Source organism: Podarcis vaucheri, assembly GCF_965113315.1.
Source record: "Podarcis vaucheri genome assembly, chromosome: 10".
Lineage (NCBI taxonomy): Eukaryota > Metazoa > Chordata > Lepidosauria > Squamata > Lacertidae > Podarcis > Podarcis vaucheri.
The window spans coordinates 31,853,001-31,871,128 of NC_138748.1; the positions used below are offsets into that span (position 1 = coordinate 31,853,001).

An 18,128-nucleotide genomic window follows, 5' to 3' on the forward strand; every position below is an offset into this window, starting at 1 on the left:
GCAAGAAGATCAAACCTCTCCATTCTGAAGGAAATCAGCCCTGAGTACTCACTGGAAGGACAGATCGTGAACCTGAGGCTCCAATACTTTGGCCATCTCATGAGAAGAGAAGACTCCCTGGAAAAGACCCTGATACTGGGAAAGATGGAGGGCACAAGGAGAAGGGGACGACAGAGGACGAGATGGCTGGATAGTGTTCTCGAAGCTACGAATATGAGTTTGATCAAGTTCTGGGAGGCAGTGGAAGACAGGAGTGCCTGGCGTGCTCTGGTCCATGGGGTCACAAAGAGTCGGGCACGACTAAACGACTAAACAACAACAACAAAGGCGGGGGGCCCCTGGGACTTCCTTTGGGCTCTACTACATATTTAGCTAGCCTAGGTGGCGGCGCCTTCCGGCACGCAAGGGATCCCTCGGGACTCCTTCGCGCACGGTCCCGTTTCCTCGCCCCCAGAAGCGCGCGCGGCCGCGGAGCTCTCACCGCCGCCTGCCGCCGGGCTGGGGATCCGCGGCCAAGCGCGGCGGCCGCCTCTCGGTTAACGCGGCTCCGTCCATGGCTCCTCGCCCTCCCTTTTTCTCTCACACACGCGCGCGCGAACTCTGTGGAGGTCCGACTTTGAAGCTAAGCGCGGCGGAGCAACGGCGGTTGGAATTTGAAAGGCCCCGCTAGTTTCTCCGTTAACGGCTCCCGGGAGGGAAGCGTTGGGCGCGCGCGGTTGCCTAGGCGACCGGTAAACAAGACGGAACGCCTCCCCGCTCCCTTCAACCGCCACTTGGGCGCGTTAAGTTCCAAAGACGCCCCGAGAGGCGAACGGGGAGGCCGGGCGAGCGCCCCGATGGTCTGCGGCTCTCACCTCAGCGACGACGTCCCTTCCTTCCTCGGCCTATTCCCGCCTGGGCGCTTCCTTGTCCAGCCTCCTTCCCAGCCCCACCTCTGCTCTGTCTTCTGGGCTTGTTCCGAGGGAACAGTCCGCGAGCTCCTCCCTAGGAAGCGAGCCTGGAGCTGCTGGTGCTGCCCTAGGAGGGGCGCATAGAGACGGGGGGGGGGTATGTAGGGAAGCGGGCACCCACCCACCCATCTACCTTCCCCTGAAATCGCAGAGACAGCGTTGCATTTGTCAAAATGCGGCAGCTCCTCACCTGGAGCTTGCGCTCTTTTTTTTTAACCAGGCATACCTACAAGCGGGAAGGAGGGGCGACTACTAAAGGCCACCGTTGCAACAACCTCTCTACTCCATACGCTGCTGCCATAACAGCATCGCGGTGCTCAGGACAAGTTCCGGGGGGCAATTCCACAAATCGGATTGCGAGGTATATATGAGCCAACTTTTGCTCCTATGATTGCCGTCAGCTGCCCACCTGTTTCAGCGAGCGGCCCTGGTTTGTGTGTTTTTATAAAGTTCCTGCACCGGCCAGCTTTCTCGTAATGCAAGAAGCCACTATTTCGCTCATGATCCCAAGCAAGTGTGATGTTGTAAGATGGAACCATGTTGTTGTTTTTCCCCACACCCAGGCTGCAGGGCAATCGTGTCAGGTTTTTCTATCCTGACAAAAGTTTCCCCCCTCATAATGTATTTTATGCTGCTCTTGGTAATGGATACAGTAATTTGAAATTATGTTTACTGTATGTAGAATACACAAGTGTGAATTCAAAGATAGCTTTATTTCTGTTAAATAAATCATGACACAGTGTAATATGTCATGTTTGGTTGCTCATCTGAGGATGCATTTATCTGATTTTAAGACCTGCTAAGGAAAAGATTATTATTATTGTGTCCTCATATGTAAAACCACCTATGATTAATACTTCTTCAATCCTACTGAAGCCCTATTTAAAAAAACATTTCATAGAATTCTGTCTTCATAGTATTGGCAGGGATAAAATAAGTAAGAAATATTTGTCCTCAAATTTCAAACTTAGGGAACATTTTTCATCTGTTTTTGTCCACTTACACCTAAATATGGGTTATATGACACCCCATCAGGTAAGTTACTACATTTCACTGTTGTTAGCTAGTCAGTTTTTCAATACTTCTGCTGCTCTATACAATTTTCAGGAAGCCTGGCAAAAATTATTAAGATTGAGGTAACAGAATCATAGAATTGTACAGTTGGAAGGGACCAACTCCCTGCAATGCAGGAATCTTTCACCGAACATGAGGCTCATGCTCTACCAACTAAGCTATCCCAGTACAGTACCTTTCCACAGTGAATTGTATAAACTTTCCAGAGTATTTCAATTGTTTCAGAACAAAAGTAAAACAAAAAACAAAAAAAAAACAGGACTCACTGCTTGTCAGTACACAGTATTTGCTCCAAATCCTTTCTGTGGAGACATTCATGTGAAACATGTAGACTTTAAAAGTAAGAAATTGGGGAAAAAATGTATACAACATAATCTGTTACCATTCCTTGACTTTAATAGTTGTAAAAAATACATTGCATCTTTACAGTGTAGTGGAATACTATATAGAGCTTTTAGGGTAATATATTCAGAAATACCTTTATATAGAATAAATAGAAAAGTTTCATAAATATATTGTTTTAATGCATATTGCAGCAAATGTGAACCTGTTCCATAATAATTTAAAAGTGCATTATAATATGTGCAATAATTCATCTCATTTTTAAATATAACTTATCTTATCTACCTAATTCATTTTTAATACGTCGTCTTAACCCAGTCTCTGGTTCTGCTGTTTCTTGATCAATTACTTCATCATCTTCTATCTTTTTTGGGTCTTCCGTTGGACTAAGCAAGAACTCATGATCATAGTGCATATGCACCTCTTCATCACAGTGTTCCTCAATATCTGCAAACAGCTCTTTATGCCCACAGTTTTCATTATCACCCTCACACATCTCTGCCTCAGGATGTGAACTGAATGACTGAATAAGATCTTCAAGCCTCTCTTGGCACGTGTGGCTAACATCTGAATTTCAAAAAAAAAAAAAAAAAAGAGGGGAGGGAAGAAAATGGGAGATTTAAAATTATAATTAAGTCCACTGTCTGTATAATAATTAAAACAAAACTGCTATCAGAAACTTGCAAATGAGCAACCAGCTTTATTAGAGATGGCAGTATACACTACATTAAAGTATACAGTTCTGTAACTTGTCTATTAAATCATAAGTAATATTTCTTTTGTTCTGTAGCTTAAACAAATATATAGATAATTCACAGGCCCACCTTCCTCTATAAAAATGAGTGAAGAACACCATAGAAGCCGCAGATTTGCATCCACTAATAATGTAATGAAAGGGTGGGCAATCTTTGGTCAGTTCTCCCCTGTTTTCCCCAAACTACACCTATCTCCCCTACACCTTATGTCAGAGCTTTCCAAACTTTTCATGCTGGTGACACACTTTTTAGACATGCATCATTTCATGACAGTAATTCAGTTTTACTAGCAAACCAGAGGTTAAACTAACCTCTTTCCAGTGCTGAGAGGAGCGCAGGGAGTGTTCATGCAATACCCCTACACATGACAGCTGACACACATGTCGCAACACAGTTTGGAAAGTTCTGCCTTATGTCATATATGGTCAGGTAGCAGTGCAGCTGGTTCAGCTGCATGCCTAAGTATTCCATGGCAAACTCAATAGCACCACTGATTCATGCACAAAGCAGGTTTGAAGTCACAGCCTATCAGCCAATGGGCAGTGAGTTCAAGCCTGTTAGATTAGCTATGACTGTGCTCCCAGCCCTATGCTCAGCACTGTGGTTCCCAAGTGTCCAACAAACAGCTGAGTGTTAGACACTTGGAAACTACTGGACAAGGACTTGGGACAGGTTGGCAGGACTGCCTGCAAAACAGCAGAACCAACATAGGTGGAGACAAATAGCAATTTGGCCCGCTGGGCTAAAATTTTTCCCCACCCCTGATCTAATGGGAAGGTATGCTGTGCCCTCTAATTGCTTAGAAAGAACAATACCACACTATACCACCAAGTCATACAAATATGTCAAGACCCGCAAAATCGTATGCAAAACCTTCAGCCAGAGTCTCAAGCAGGGTTATTACAGTGTGATTTTAACATACTAAAGATGTAAGTACCTTCTGGTTTCATTGTCGATTTGTCCAATCCACTTTCTTTCATCAGCTTCCTAATGGACTCAAGCTGTACCATAATTTCATCTTTCTGTTCCGAAGCCAAGGCATTAATGCTGACATGAAATTAATTGAAAAGTCAGCAGGTAGTAATAGAGAGCAACTGTTAATGTGCCACCAAAATACTTTTCCTAGCCCTCTTATAAGAAAACTCTCAGTGATATGTTCTTATGTAAGAATTATTCACTTAAGAATCAGACAGGCTGTGGAACCATCTTTCAACTATGCCAGTCACTAGGGACCACCTTTCATCACATCAAGGAAGCAATAGGAATTCTCCTGCTGTCAGGATTCTGCAATCCAGATTAAAACTACAGGACACAAACTGGCAAGTGCAAAGAAGCAAACAACACTGTATTGATAATACAGGCACAAAACTTAACTGCATCTGCCATGATGTGTGCAGAAGCCGATAAATGGATCTATGTAATATTGCTCAAGACACATGCAAAAGAAGAGATCCAAGATATACTCAAACTCTCATCTACCTATCTACCACTATTAGTCTAATAAATGTTTAAATGGGTCATTCAAGTGATACTGGTGTAATTTATTTTTCAATCGTAAAATATTCAGACCTATAAATACTCCAAATGGATGAAAAGCCTGTATGAAGAAAACTTAATACTGGCACCTTGAAATCTGAATTACTCATCCAGTCTTGTGTAGCCTACATTACCAAAATGCTATTTAGGGTCTAGGAAGGGAGTGTAAAGATTGTTCCAGTAATTTTTTAATATATTGTCAATTATTGTTGATGCAGAAAATATGGAGACAGCAAAACAAATCACATGCTAATATTCTTGTGATGTTTAATCACATTTACCAACTCACAACTGTCTCAAGAGCTGAAATATTACTAAATCAAATCCCCACCAAAATACTCACCAGCTTGAAAGTGGATCTAACTGATTCAATAAAGAATTTAACATTTTCTCTGTCTGTGCTAGATGCTGTTCCAACTCCATAAGCTGGCGTTCTACAAGTGAGAACAAATACTTTTAAAGCAGTGTTAATAGGTATTTAAAAACCAATAATCTATTTTTTCTACTTTTCCAGAGGAGCTATGGAACTGGACTAAAGCATTCAAGGGCTATAATCCTAAACCTATTTTTATATTAAAAAAACCAAGTTTCACTGAATTTACTTCAGGATAAACATGATTGGGATTGCATTATAAATAATACAATGCAGAGAAAATTTGAAAATGTCATTTTACCAGCAAAATTGGCTAGGAAAAAACAGCTTCACTTATTTGATTAAATGAGCAGCATTTGATCTGACAGACATTTTTTCCTAAAAACCAATTACATACTTTATCAATACTTGGAAGAATTCTGTTCTCCAAAGTAGATTGCTGTAGTCTGTGCTAAGGAATAATGATACAAAGTAGCTTTGCCATAACTATCAGTAAGCAGTGTGTGGAATGCATTTTCATGAATGCACTCATCTCATAAAACAGCAGCCCAAAAAGCAATTAAGATTATACAATTCCACCAATTTGATTGCTGCTCACACAAACAGGGGAACAGAAGGACTGTAGAAAAAATATATCAAGCTTCTTAAGCTGAGGTGTGATTGCCTGAACTACTATGTGCAAACTGTATGATAAAGATTTCTAGGCCAGAGATTTCTGAATCGACTTTTACCTGTTTCTTTCGTCTTAACTTCTGTCGTTTTTTCTTGCTTGGATAAGCTTTCCTCTTGAGATTTCATCTATGAAAGAGTAAACAAAATTTACCACAAAAGCTTTTAATATTGAAAATAACTAAACCTTAAGAAAATGTTTAGATTAATGTGAAGACACGAGGCAGGTAATAATACTTTATCTTGGAAATATAGTGTAATCCAAAACATATTTCCCCATCTGCTTAATTTATGTTTCAGCCTCTTTATTCTCACTGACTTCACAATGACAAAACCAGCATCAATCCAAAATTTCCTGTTGAACTAGGCTGAAAACTAGCCCCTTCCTAGTCATAATGCTTTAACTTACAATTCAGTTTTCCTGATTTAGTCATACCGATTTTAGTATAATTTATTTCAGATACAATCCTAAGAACGATTAAAATTCCCACTACTGCCTTTTGTCATCTGAATTCTGTATACAACACAGATATTTCTGTAATATCACAAAAGCCTTTCTAATAGAAGAACCTTTGGGAGACACAATTGTTGCTTATACTCCTAACCACATTTATTGGACTGTAAAAGCATTTACAAGTCCAGCCTAAGGCATTTATATTTCATTCTTTCCTGAGAAATCAAAGGGCTTCAATACTGGAAATACATATATTTATGACCAGGTTGCAAACTTGTTGTGGAGAACCTAGTATGCCAGTGCATATTTCAAGTGTTGCTGGAGAAATACACTTCTCCACTTGGTTATCATTTCCACTTCCACTATCAGACTAGGTGACTGCCTATCTGTAAACACCCTTTCCTGTGATGCAGGCCCAACCACCTCCAACTCCAATTGGCTTTGCTGTTGACTTCTCCTCTCCTTTTGGAGTCAATCATTTGTCTAGGCAGGGGTTGTGTTTGCTGCTATGTTTGTTTTGCTGCCTGCTGGAGCATAGAGCAGGAAGCTACTTGAGGGTCTCAGCTGAATATGATGGTGAGGGGAGGATGTGTCATCCTAATAATAATAATAATAATAATAATAATAATATTTTATTTCTACCCTGCCCATCTGGCTGGGATTCCCCAGCCACTCTGGGTGGCTTTCCAACAAAAGATTAAAAATACATTAAAACATCAGTCATTAAAAACTTCCTTAAACAGGGCTGCCTTCAGATGTCTTCTAAACGTCAGATAGTTGTTAATTCCTTTGACATCTGATGGGAGGATGTTCCACAGGGTGGATGCCACTACCGAGAGGGCCCTCTGCCTTGTTCCCTGTAACTTCACCTCTCGCAGTGAGCGAATCTTGTCTTGTTTCTGCTTTGAGTCAGAACAGAGACTGTTCTAAAAGCTATGTGCAGAGGCATCATTATCATCACCTTTTCCTGCATTGTTCCAGTTGTTTGGGAGTGGGGCATGGTAGTGGCATTATCATTACACACGACTGAACAAATCCCAGTTCTGTACAACTACGTGGATCATAAATTATCTTGCTTACTAATAGTTACCTTTAAGAACTTGTATAAAGCAAATACACCCACACCAACAGCATACAAGGGCATGAGTGTTAAAGCAAAGTCTTTGCCATTCCCTCTAGTCCGCTCAGTCTTCATCTCCTTCTCCATTGCATTTCTCATTTGTTGGATGCTTTGGTATGTTTTGCTTTCAGAACCCTCTGAATTCATCTGTGACTGCAAGATTCTCTCAGATCCACCTGAAAAACAAATAATACATACATGTAATACATACATACATGTGTAATGCATACATGCACATACATACAAACAGACTGAAATAAAAAAAGAGAAGCACTCAAGTCTGTGAAGAAGAGAATTGTTCTGCAGCATGGAGAAATCAGCTTCACTGTGGAAAGCAATTCTAGGTACAGTCTCAGTGTGATAGTGTGAAATTGGCTGACGCTAATGAACATGACAAGAGGCTTCTCCACTCCACACTTAAAATTAGCCCCTCTTAAAAACTCTTAAGAGTCTCCTCTTTGCAGATGGAGCTCTGCGGTCAAAGTCACATCAGACACAGGAATTGGCTGGGAATGTTTTAATTTTATTTTGTGCTATATGTTGACATTTTGTTTGATTTTATGTTGTGCTGGAGCTTGAAAGACTGCTATACTTTAGCCATCTTACAATGGAAAAGCAACATTGAAGTATAAACAAATAAAGCAAGTTATGAGCAACATACAGTTAAAGCACAAAACACATTTCCCATTCCCCACAGCTTTGACACACTGGCAGAGTAACAAGAGAAGTATGGAGCCTACTAGTATATTAAAGGGATGCGGGTGGCGCTGTGGGTAAAACCTCAGCGCCTAGGGCTTGCCGATCGCATGATCGGCGGTTCGAATTCCCACGGCGGGGTGAGCTCCCGTCTTCGGTCCCAGCTCCTGCCCACCTAGCAGTTCGAAAGCACTCCTAAGTGCAAGTAAATAAATAGCTACCGCTTTATAGCGGGAAGGTAAACGGCGTTTCCGTGTGCTGCACTGGTGCTGGCTCGCCAGAGCAGCTTCGTCGCCAGTTTTTCACCTTCCTTGGGACTAATTCAATACTACAAATCAAAATATTATTATTCCAAAAAGAAAAAGAATGAGTTAAAGGGGGAAGGCAACATTCAAAAGTTGGAACTGTTTCGTAGCACACTAATAACATGTGACACCGATGACGGTTAATGCCCAGCATCACCTTTCTCCTCCAGTATCACCCATACCTTTGCGGCAAAAAAAATATTTTAAAATGGGGGCGGGACTTAAGGAAGATTGCTTGGAAAAAGGATCTTCCTGAAGGAAAAACACAGTTCGCTAACTAGTCTAATGAAGCTCCCTCGTTTCCCTCTATAACCGGACTGCAGGGATGGGAAGGGGAAGGTGGCCGACACCATATACCGTGACGCTGCTGGTGGGGATCGTGGCGACCAGGGGAGGCCTTGGCCCCCCGCGGGGACCTGCCGCTTCCGCCGAACATCCTCGGTATCACCACGAAAACGCAGAGCACCAGCAAGACGGAGATGAACACCTGCTGCACCGACGACAGCACCATGGCGGCAGCGGGGAAAGGAACAGCAAGACCAAAAGGAGAAGCGGAGGGCGGCAAACGGCCCTCGGCCAGCCGGGAATCGACGAGCGGCTCGTGTCGGCTTCGTCCACTGGCAAGACGCCTGGGGAGAGCGAGAGTCAGTAGCGCAGGAGCGAAGGAAGTTGGGAGAGGAAACCATTAACGTGGGAAGGGCGACTTCCGGCCCCGCGACGCCTCCGCTTTTCCTTTCTGGCGCCCCCTGCCGGGCTCCAGGCGACACGCGAACCCGAAGCGCCTTTTGCCTTCGTGACGCTTTTCATAGGAAATTAGAGAGCTACGTTAGCTAGTTCAACTCGGGGTAGACCCATTGACGCGAATGGGCCGAATCGGCTCTCTGAGGAAAACATAGCGGAGGGAAAACTGCCGGTTGCCTATATAGAAACGGCGCCCCGAAGTGGCCGGAGCCTCCGCCTCCTGAGGCGGGAATACATCATCCCGAGGCGGCTTGGGGGGCGGGGCCAGGAGGCGGAGACCGTTAGGGGGCAACGGTCGCTGCGCGCTCTGTCCGGCCCGCGCGTTCCTGTCAGGGCGCGGCGGCCATGAGGCGGTTGTGGCCGTGGCTCGTCTTGGGGCTGGTCGTCCCCGAGGAGGCGCCCGACAAACAGAACTTCCAAGCCTACCCCCAGATTACTAACAAGCGCTTTATCCGTCAGTACGTGGACGCCCACAACAACTTCCGCACCAAAGTCCAGCCCACCGCTTCCAACATGCTGTACATGGTGTGTCCCCGGCGTGGGGTGGAAGGAGGAAAGGGAGCCGTGGGCCTAGCTGGGGTGTGGGTGTGCAGCTGCCGGATCTACCTATAAGCTAAACAAGCTATAGCAAGCATAGGCAAACTTGGCCCTCCGGATGTTTTGGGACTACAACTCCCATCATCCCTAGCTAACAGGAGCAGTGGCCAGGGATGATGGGAGTTGTAGTCCCAAAAAACCGTCTGGAGGGGCAAGTTTGCCTATGCCTGAGCTATAGCTTAGGGTCCTGTTCTCTTGGGGGCCCCAAAAATTTTTAAAGGGGGATAAACATTTCCAAAATATATGATAAAAAACAAAATAAAACCTACATCCAGCAACAGTGTTTTGTGTTGTGTAGGCTCCTATGATGTAAGTAATGCACCTGCTAGCCTGCTCCCTAAAATATCACTGGTTTTAGAAACTTATTAGGTCCATAAATTACCATATAGCATCAAAAAAACAGCGACAATTTGCTGTTGACAAAGGACAGCTGGACATATAAACGGCCCCATTACCTTCAGTAGCTGAGGGCCTCATCACACCTAAATCCAGCCCTGGGGAACTGTGAATACTTCACTCTGACCAATTGTGCCGCAGATAGCTTGGTTCTGTTCCACACCACCACCCAAAAAAATAAAGCCTGCCCCTCCCAAAAAATAATTCCTGGCTACACCCATGAAGGGAGCTGAGACAATTTGCGGTGCCGCTGGAGAGGCGAACCCCTCCCCCTGGCTTCTCCTTGGGCCCTAAAAGAGAGAAACTCCCACTGTCATCCACTACATCTTAAGGACAGTCAATGAACATTGGACGTTTTTGAGAAGCAAACCATGGCTGCCCTACAAGAGGGGTAGTGGGGGTGCCTGCCTCGGGCAGCCAGTGTTGGCTGTATTGAGGGCGGTGAGAGAGTAGCAGAGATGGGTAGAACACAGAAGTGAATAATATCACTGTACTCAAACCTTGGTTTCAACTGCTAATTTCCCACCTGGGCAGGGTCATTGTTTAAAACTGCCATTTTCCTTTGTGCCCCTCCATCCCTGCTTTATTCAAACCTCTGTCGTTTTTCAAACTATTTTCCTCTCAGTTCTCTTCATCTCCACTTCCCTTTTAACTTCTGCTGTTTTAAACCACCAGTTTTCCCATGCCAGGTCATTCATTGGTGAATCACTTTGATTCCAGGATTGTGCTAAGGCACTACAAATCCACCAATGAGGGCTGTGCCATATGTCTTTTTTTATGTGTAAAGGAAGACATTGTTTGAGAGCTGGGTGGAAAAGGTATTGAAAGTGAAATATACTCGGAGTCGAGCGTGAATTTTATGCTCTTTATTCAGCTCGTAGTAGCAATGAATGAAAATTTTCCCAAAACGTCTAGCTATATATACATTATTTACACAATGGCCCCATGTGATTGGCTAATTCCGGGCTGCTCCTATAGGCCAATCAGGTTGCAGATTCACTTCTTCCAGAAGCCTGATTGGCTGCTTCTGCAGGCCAATCAGGTCGCAGATTCACTTCCACCTGGAGCTGGATTGGGTGGCTCCTGCAGACCAATCAGACTGCTACATTCTGGATCCTATTGTTCTAGGATTCAGCTCAGTACATAACAGAAAGAAAGACTTGTAATCTGAATTTTGACTGAACTGAAAATGTGACATCGTTACATTTACTAGAGCTGTATAACAAAAATAATTAATAGCTATGTGTGATACTTTTGTATTTTGCAGACATTTGATCTCGCCTTAGCTAAAATAGCCAGAGAATGGGGAAAGAAATGCATATTTGAATATAACCCAGTTAAGAATATTCACCCTGAATATGCATTTAGGCCGTTTGGAGAAAATATGTACAGGACACCTGCCAGAAGTAAACCATTTGATCCTGCTATTCCTATTTCAGTATTTCATGATGAAGTAATATACTACAACTACAGCAGCAACACATGTGAAATGATATGTAGACATTATCTTCAGGTAAGTTGTATTTTTCACTGGTCAGATTGTCAACCATTTTTGTATCTTCAGAAACAGAAGCACCTTAAGGTTAGACATTTTCCTGGCACATGCAAATAATGAATACAGCTCTTAATCAGACACCAAAGATTTAACAGTTATCACCCCCAAATTAACAGAAATAGTATTCCATTTACATGTCAACCAGGATGATTGAATACTAACATAAAACATAAAGGTGCCTTTAGCCAAATGACAATAAAGAGAGGAGTCTGAAGAGAAACTGAATATTACATAACGTAGTTTATATTATATAATCTACTTTTTTCCAGGTTGTTTGGGCTAATACTTATAAAGTTGGCTGTGCTGTTATCCGCTGTCGTCAATCACAAGATGGAAGGAGGAATAGTGCGACATTTGTATGCAATTATGGTCCATCGTAAGTTAACGAATGTTAAAGAGATCCAAACTTGTGTTTACACAAAGTGTTCTAACTTGCAGAATTGCATGAGTATTCACAGTTGAATTAAGGAGCAATCTTAACTGCTCTTTACAGAGCTATAGAACCATTGGTGCATCTGCAGTTCTGCCATGCACAATGACTGGGACAGAAAGTACAGGACAGGCATATCACTGTGCCAGCCTCTGCCAGCGTGTAGGTGGCAGCTCAGTCCCTCCCCACCCATTTAAAATTGCTATCAGTGGGAACCCCACTGGCATCACCCCACTGGCAGCAACCAGAAGGAAGCTGACAGGCCTGTAGGGCTGGGCAAAGGTACACCCTTGCCTAATCCAAACCTCCCTAGCCTGGTGTAAAGGAGGTTGGATTGCTTTCTTACTGTATGTATGTATTGCATCTTTTACTGTTGATTGCAAAGCAAACAGAATACTCAACTGCTGTTTTCCAGCCATTTCTATGATTAACAATTATTTCTGTTATCCAAATGGTTAGACATACAAAATGTGATTAATAAGACATTCACAATTTTAGTTCTGTTACAACTGTAGTTTAAAATTTTATTGTACAGTGGTGCCTCGCAAGACGAAAATAATTCGTTCCGCGAGTCTTTTCGTCTTGCGATGTTTTTCGTCTTGCGAAGCACGGTCCGTCGCAACTGCGCCTCTTCAAGCGGCTTTAAAAAAAAAGTGCAAGACGTTTTCGTTTTGTGAAGCAAGCCCATAGGGAAATTTGTCTAGCGAAGCAACGCAAAACCGAAAAACCCTTTCGTCTAGCGAGTTTTTCGTCTTGCGGGGCACCACTGTATTCTAAGTACCGTACTCTTCCATGTATAAGACAAAGTTTTTTTACTCTAAAGTTATGTTCAAAAATTTGCCTCGTCTTATAGAAGGATAGTGAATGGGGTGGACGGCTGCAGCTGCAAGCAGGAGCATGTCAGCCACAATTGTTGGCTGCTAGAAGGGCTGCTTTGGATTGGCTGCTGCTTCTCTAATTGGGTTGGTGATTGGCTTCTGCAACAAACACTGCTGTTGATTGGCTGTCACTGCCACGATTAGTGGCTGCTGTTCTGGGACACACATGATTGCCAGTGGACAGCTTTTCTCAGTTGGGTATGAATTTTTTTGCTGGGGAAGGGTCTGTTTGCGATTGGCTGTCAGTATCGATGCTGCATGTGAGCGATTTTTGGCACACACACCCCAGCTGTAAAACTCTGAGCAATCCTTTGCAAAAAACTCAACAACTCTGAGCCATCTCCCCTCCCCCTCCCATTTTCTTAAATTTGAGTCCCCCAAAATAGGGGGCGTCTTATAGATGGAGGAGTCTTATAGACGGAAAAGTACAGTGTGTTGTCTCCCTAGCAGGGAGGAGCCATCGGTCATAGAATGCATCCTTCCATGAAGAAGCGTCTTGGTTCAGTCCTCAGTATCTCTGCTTAAATAATCATGTACAGGTGCTGGGGAAATACCTGACATTCCAGGAGAATCACCAAATCAGCTTCATGCACCCAAGAAAGTGGACTCTGGTCCATGAAAACTTAGACTAAAATAATTTTTTGACAATGGCACTTTTTGTAGTTTCGACTACTATAGAAGAAGAAGAGAAGAAGAAGAGTTTGGATTTGATATTCCGCCTTTCACTCCCCTTCAGGAGTCTCAAAGCGGCTAACAATCTCCTTTCCCTTCCTCCCCCACAACAAACACTCTGTGAAGTGAGTGGGGCTGAGAGACTTCAAAGAAGTGTGACTAGCCCAAGGTCACCCAGCAGCTGCATATGGAGGAGCGGAGACGCGAACCCGGTTCCCCAGATTAGGAGACTACCGCTCTTAACCACTACACCACAGGAGACCATTTTTGTGTTTTTAACAGTGTTGTAAGTCACTTGGAGACCTTTAGGTAACAAGAGACTAAAGTTAATAAATAATAATACCACAGATACCCTTTTGCAACTTTACTGCACAAACCTTGTAGGTCACCAATCCAACCCCCTACATGAGGGCTGCACTCGCTCACAGGTGAACTTCTGGAGCATTATACCTACAGTGAGTGGGGCCAGAGGCAAAAGAGGGCATGGCAGTAGATGAAACATTTATCTTTGCACAGTAGGCCATGTTCCAGTGACCAAGAGAGACCCAAGCAAATAGATCAGTGTTACAGAGCCAATACTGGTGACACTGGCACTTTGACAGGGCAGCAGCAAGATTTTGGTTAAATGGGTGCACCAGCAAAAACACCAGATTTACTCCACTGCTGTTCCCTCATAACCCAAACTTGCCTTTGCTTCATCCTCTTAAGCGGCAGTGATGTCAGTACTGTATCAGAAGGGTAGGTCTGCAGCACCATACTGGTCACTCCTGCCAGCCATGAAAAGCCAGAGGTCTCTATAACCTGTTTATATCCACATTTATTAGTCTTTTGGCCAGTGCAAAGCTGGGAGTGTGGCCCAGGCAGAATTGTAAAAGCCAGGAAAGGATTAGAGGGATGCATTCAGCACCCAGGACTGAGGTTGTCCACTCTTCACAATTTGTTAGCATCTGTAACTTTTATTATATTTATCATTGCCTTCATTTTAATTTTCAGTAATTTTGTGTACTTAATTTGTTATTACTGTACTTTAATAAACTTTTGTTCTTCAGGATGGAAGTTGGAATTCAACCATATAAACCAGGAAGGCCATGTAGTAACTGCCCAGGAGACAGGTGTCAAAATAGACTCTGTAGTAAGTATAGTGAATGATGCAAATGTTCATGAAAAAGATTATTTAAACCATCAAATATGTTGGTTTTTGAGCTCCATTTGTATCACCTCTAGTAGGACATTCTAATGTGCTTAAGGCATGGAACGCAGGAAAGGCGAGTAGTGTTCTGGTATTCACCTCTTTGCTTTGTCCCATGTCAGTCAATCCTTTGGGAAAAGGGGAATAATTGTGCTTTGGTGCACTGTTGCAGTAGAGAGACAACAGTTGCTTCCTTCCTTAATCTAGGTGACCTAGGTTATTTTGAGAGGGCTCTCATAGGAGGTCAGTGTCTCTGGGTGCTATAGAGTACAAAGCTGCATTTTCAGTCATTCCTGAAAAGTGGGTCCTTAAAATATTGTTGTCAATACTAGTACTGAGCTAGTGTAGAGAAACAAAAGGGAACGTTCCATTATACCTATTAGTAGTTCTGTTCATGATTCAAGAAATCACATTCAGATATTTTACTGATTAATTGGTGTTCAGGTTTAAAGCTTTACACATGACTATATCTTATAAAAGTATGTGATTGTAAGGATACATAGAGTGCCTTTTGATTAGAGCAAAAGATAAGTGAGAAAACACAGTGTTCCCTGTTGCTAGCTCATCAAAAATTATTACATATCTGTTGGTTACTGCATATTGCCTGTTATTACCTGCACTTTGCCCATGTCTCTGTGGTTTTGAAAGGTGTCTAATGACCTTTCACCACTGTATACCTCTGGACAAGGTATTACTGAAAACCAAATAAAATACAGTGGTACCTCGGGATGCGAACGGGATCCGTTCCGGAGCCCCGTTCGCATCCCGAATGGAACGCAAGATGCAACGGCGCGCGTGCGCGGGTCACATTTTGCCGCTACCGCACATGCGCGTGACGTCATTTTGAGCGTCTGCACATGCGCGAGCGGTGAAACCCGGAAGTAACGCACTCCATTACTTCCGGGTTGCCGTGGAGCGCAACTCGAACGGGCTCAACCAGAAGCACATTTAACTCGAGTTATGACTGTACCTTCTTCCTTTCAGCTTCCAGATTATAGAAAAAAGGTTATAGGCAGGACAGCAGATAGACTACAGTCTGAGCCTTCAAGTCATCAGTATTGGCGGGCAGTGGTGGTGGCAGAATTTCACTGTAATTGTTATTAAAATTGGTTACTCACCTTACTCTTAACTTAAAACCTAATAGACTTGGGGTAAGGAGGGGGGCTTTCAACTTAGCAGGTATTTATCAAATAAATCACTGTACATTTTGGATGCTGAAATTTAATGGAAATGCTTTCACGTTTCTTGTCATATGGCTGAAAATAAAAACTCATAGCAAAATGCTAACATTTTAAAGCCTTTTTTCACTTGTTACAACTATTTCCCTTTTGCAGGAAATTCTGAACGCGAAAGAGTAAACAACCGTATGTATTACATTTGTTTTATACTTTAATTTACTTAAAGAACAAAATTCAAATTCAGTGAAACTTTTTTATTTTTTAAAAAATAGGCTATTCACGATGGCATCCAGCTTCTAAATTCAAGTTTATATGTGATGACTTCTGCATCACTGTTGCAGTTTTAAGGCCATTATTAATGTTTGTAGCATTTGTAGCTGTTTACATCTTAAAACTCCATTATCCAGGTTTAGTTTTTAACACTAGGGTAGGTTACTGAGCATATTTACATGAATGATAAAGATTATATTCCTGCATTTTATATTAAAGTAGATTTGCTTTGTTGCATTGTTTCACATGTTATTTTGTGTTTTCTCAAACTGTATAAATTTACCTGTTACATATTAATGTAATATTAAATATTTTTAAACTGGAAAGATAAATTTAAAATAAAATATATTGTTATCTTGAATATTTTGTACAAATAAAAATTAAGCGTATTAAATTGGTTGGCATCTGTCTGTCTCAGGAGACAATGAAGCAGTGTGCCTTTGGGGGTGAGGTCAAGCTGTTGGAAGGTTGCATCACCTGCTGTGGCTGTAGAGACCTATGTGGGAAAGACCAATTTTGTTGCAGCTGGGGCAAATTAAGGCATTCAGTTGTGCTGCTGCAGATGCACATACATTTCTCCACTCACTCTTACCTCCAGTTCTATTCAATATGTATTACACTATATGAGGGAGTATTCTGTGGTGGCTTCCCATCTTTGGAATGTTGTCCCCAAGGAAGCCTGCCTGGAAATTGCATTTAATACCATTTCAGCAACAGGGAAAATATTTGTTTTCCCAGGCTTTCAAAAACTGCTAGTATAAACATTTTAACTTAAAAGAGTTTGGTTTTACTGTCTATTTGAATGGGCTGTGACTGCTTTAGTTGTTTTAACTTTATTATTATCAGTTGTTAAATTGAAGGGTTTTAAAAAATAGTTTAGTACTGTTAGCCGCCCTGGGGCCATGAATTTATGTTGAAAGTGCAGGATATAAATTATGTAAAAAAATTATTCTGTATATAATATCCATAACAAGATGTAAACTCCTTCCACTTAGATCTCCTTACAACAGCACAATTTTGGATGTATATTAAGGTAGATCAAAAATGCTTTCTCTCTTTTAGCAATGCCTCTTTTCAAAGTCTAGTTTTAAACTTTTAATTTATTTGAATGTGCTTCTCTTGGGGAGGAGTGGAGAGAGAGTGGAGCACTTGCTATCTTCTAGTCCAGGGTTTCCCAAACTTGGGTCCCCAGCTGTTGTTGGATTACAACTCCCATCATCCTTCCCTACCAGGACCTGTGCTCAGGGGTAATGGGAGTTGTACATGTTGCACATGTTGACTGAACAACAGATGCTCCCCACACCAAGAGCATACAAGAGCATACAAGAGCATGAGTATTAAAGCAAAGGATTTGCCATTCCACTGCGCTGAGTCTTCAAGTTTAACTCCTCCATTGCAATCCTTTTTTTGGATGCTTTGGCAGGTTTTGCTGTCCGAACTCTCTGAATTCATCTGTGACTGCAGCCTTCTGTCATAGCCACCTGAAAAACACTTTTTTAAAAAAAATATTAAGACCTGATAAGAGTCCAGCTGATGAAGACCAGCACTGAAAGCATGACTTAGGCTCAAGTAGCTTCTGAATGGAATTGCTTGGGATTCTCCAGTCAAGAGTATCCACTTCCCCCGCAGCATTTCAGCTAAACCACAGTTCAGATGGATTTAACACAACCACAGTAGCCAATCGCATCTGTATGGACTGCAATGGCGGGGGAGACAAAGAGGAGAGATAGAAACGACCCGCAAATGTCCCCTTTAAAAAGAGAGGAGGGCGGGAAGATTGCCCAGTGCACAAACCGGGAAAGAGAATCGTTCCGAAGATGGAGGTACAGCCTCGAGACTTGTTTAAAACAGCAAGAGGTTTCTGATCTCCGCACTTAACATCTCGTGCGAGTCTCGTCCGTGCAGCCGGTGGGGTCACACCAAGCAAAAGAACGGCGTGGAAGCGTTC

The 18,128-nt window shown here is 42.8% G+C and overlaps 3 protein-coding genes and 1 long non-coding RNA gene across 5 annotated transcripts in view; 1 reads left to right on the top strand and 3 right to left on the bottom strand.

The window, feature by feature from the left end:
- The window catches only part of CAPS2 (calcyphosine 2), a 30,307-nt gene extending 29,352 nt beyond the window's left edge, over window positions 1-955 (bottom strand). Inside the window, exon 1 of one of the 2 annotated variants that reach the window (XM_082241116.1) lies at window positions 855-955. The gene's annotated coding sequence lies outside the window, so the exon portion shown is untranslated. Of the gene's footprint in view, window positions 1-481; window positions 695-854 lie in introns of those variants that run through there. The other variant, XM_082241115.1, reaches the window with a different exon arrangement.
- Window positions 956-2,400: 1,445 nt separating this feature from the next.
- Window positions 2,401-9,219, bottom strand: CCDC107 (coiled-coil domain containing 107). Its single transcript, XM_082241141.1, has 6 exons — window positions 8,632-9,219; window positions 7,244-7,449; window positions 5,762-5,828; window positions 5,001-5,091; window positions 4,059-4,168; window positions 2,401-2,933 (listed from the first exon to the last, which is right to left on the bottom strand). The coding sequence occupies exons 1-6, from the start codon at window positions 8,783-8,785 to the stop codon at window positions 2,644-2,646; spliced, it is 918 nt and encodes a 305-aa protein (XP_082097267.1). The 5' UTR covers window positions 8,786-9,219; the 3' UTR covers window positions 2,401-2,643.
- A 36-nt stretch (window positions 9,220-9,255) lies between these two features.
- Window positions 9,256-16,541, top strand: LOC309542375 (GLIPR1-like protein 1). The gene is made up of 6 exons (XM_082241147.1): window positions 9,256-9,540; window positions 11,276-11,521; window positions 11,833-11,939; window positions 14,593-14,675; window positions 16,067-16,096; window positions 16,183-16,541. The coding sequence occupies exons 1-6, from the start codon at window positions 9,361-9,363 to the stop codon at window positions 16,347-16,349; spliced, it is 813 nt and encodes a 270-aa protein (XP_082097273.1). The 5' UTR covers window positions 9,256-9,360; the 3' UTR covers window positions 16,350-16,541.
- A 721-nt stretch (window positions 16,542-17,262) lies between these two features.
- LOC309542386 lies at window positions 17,263-18,073 on the bottom strand. Its single transcript, XR_014224226.1, has 2 exons — window positions 17,975-18,073; window positions 17,263-17,671 (listed from the first exon to the last, which is right to left on the bottom strand). It is a non-coding gene; the product is annotated as an uncharacterized lncRNA (long non-coding RNA).
- Window positions 18,074-18,128: the final 55 nt, after the last annotated feature.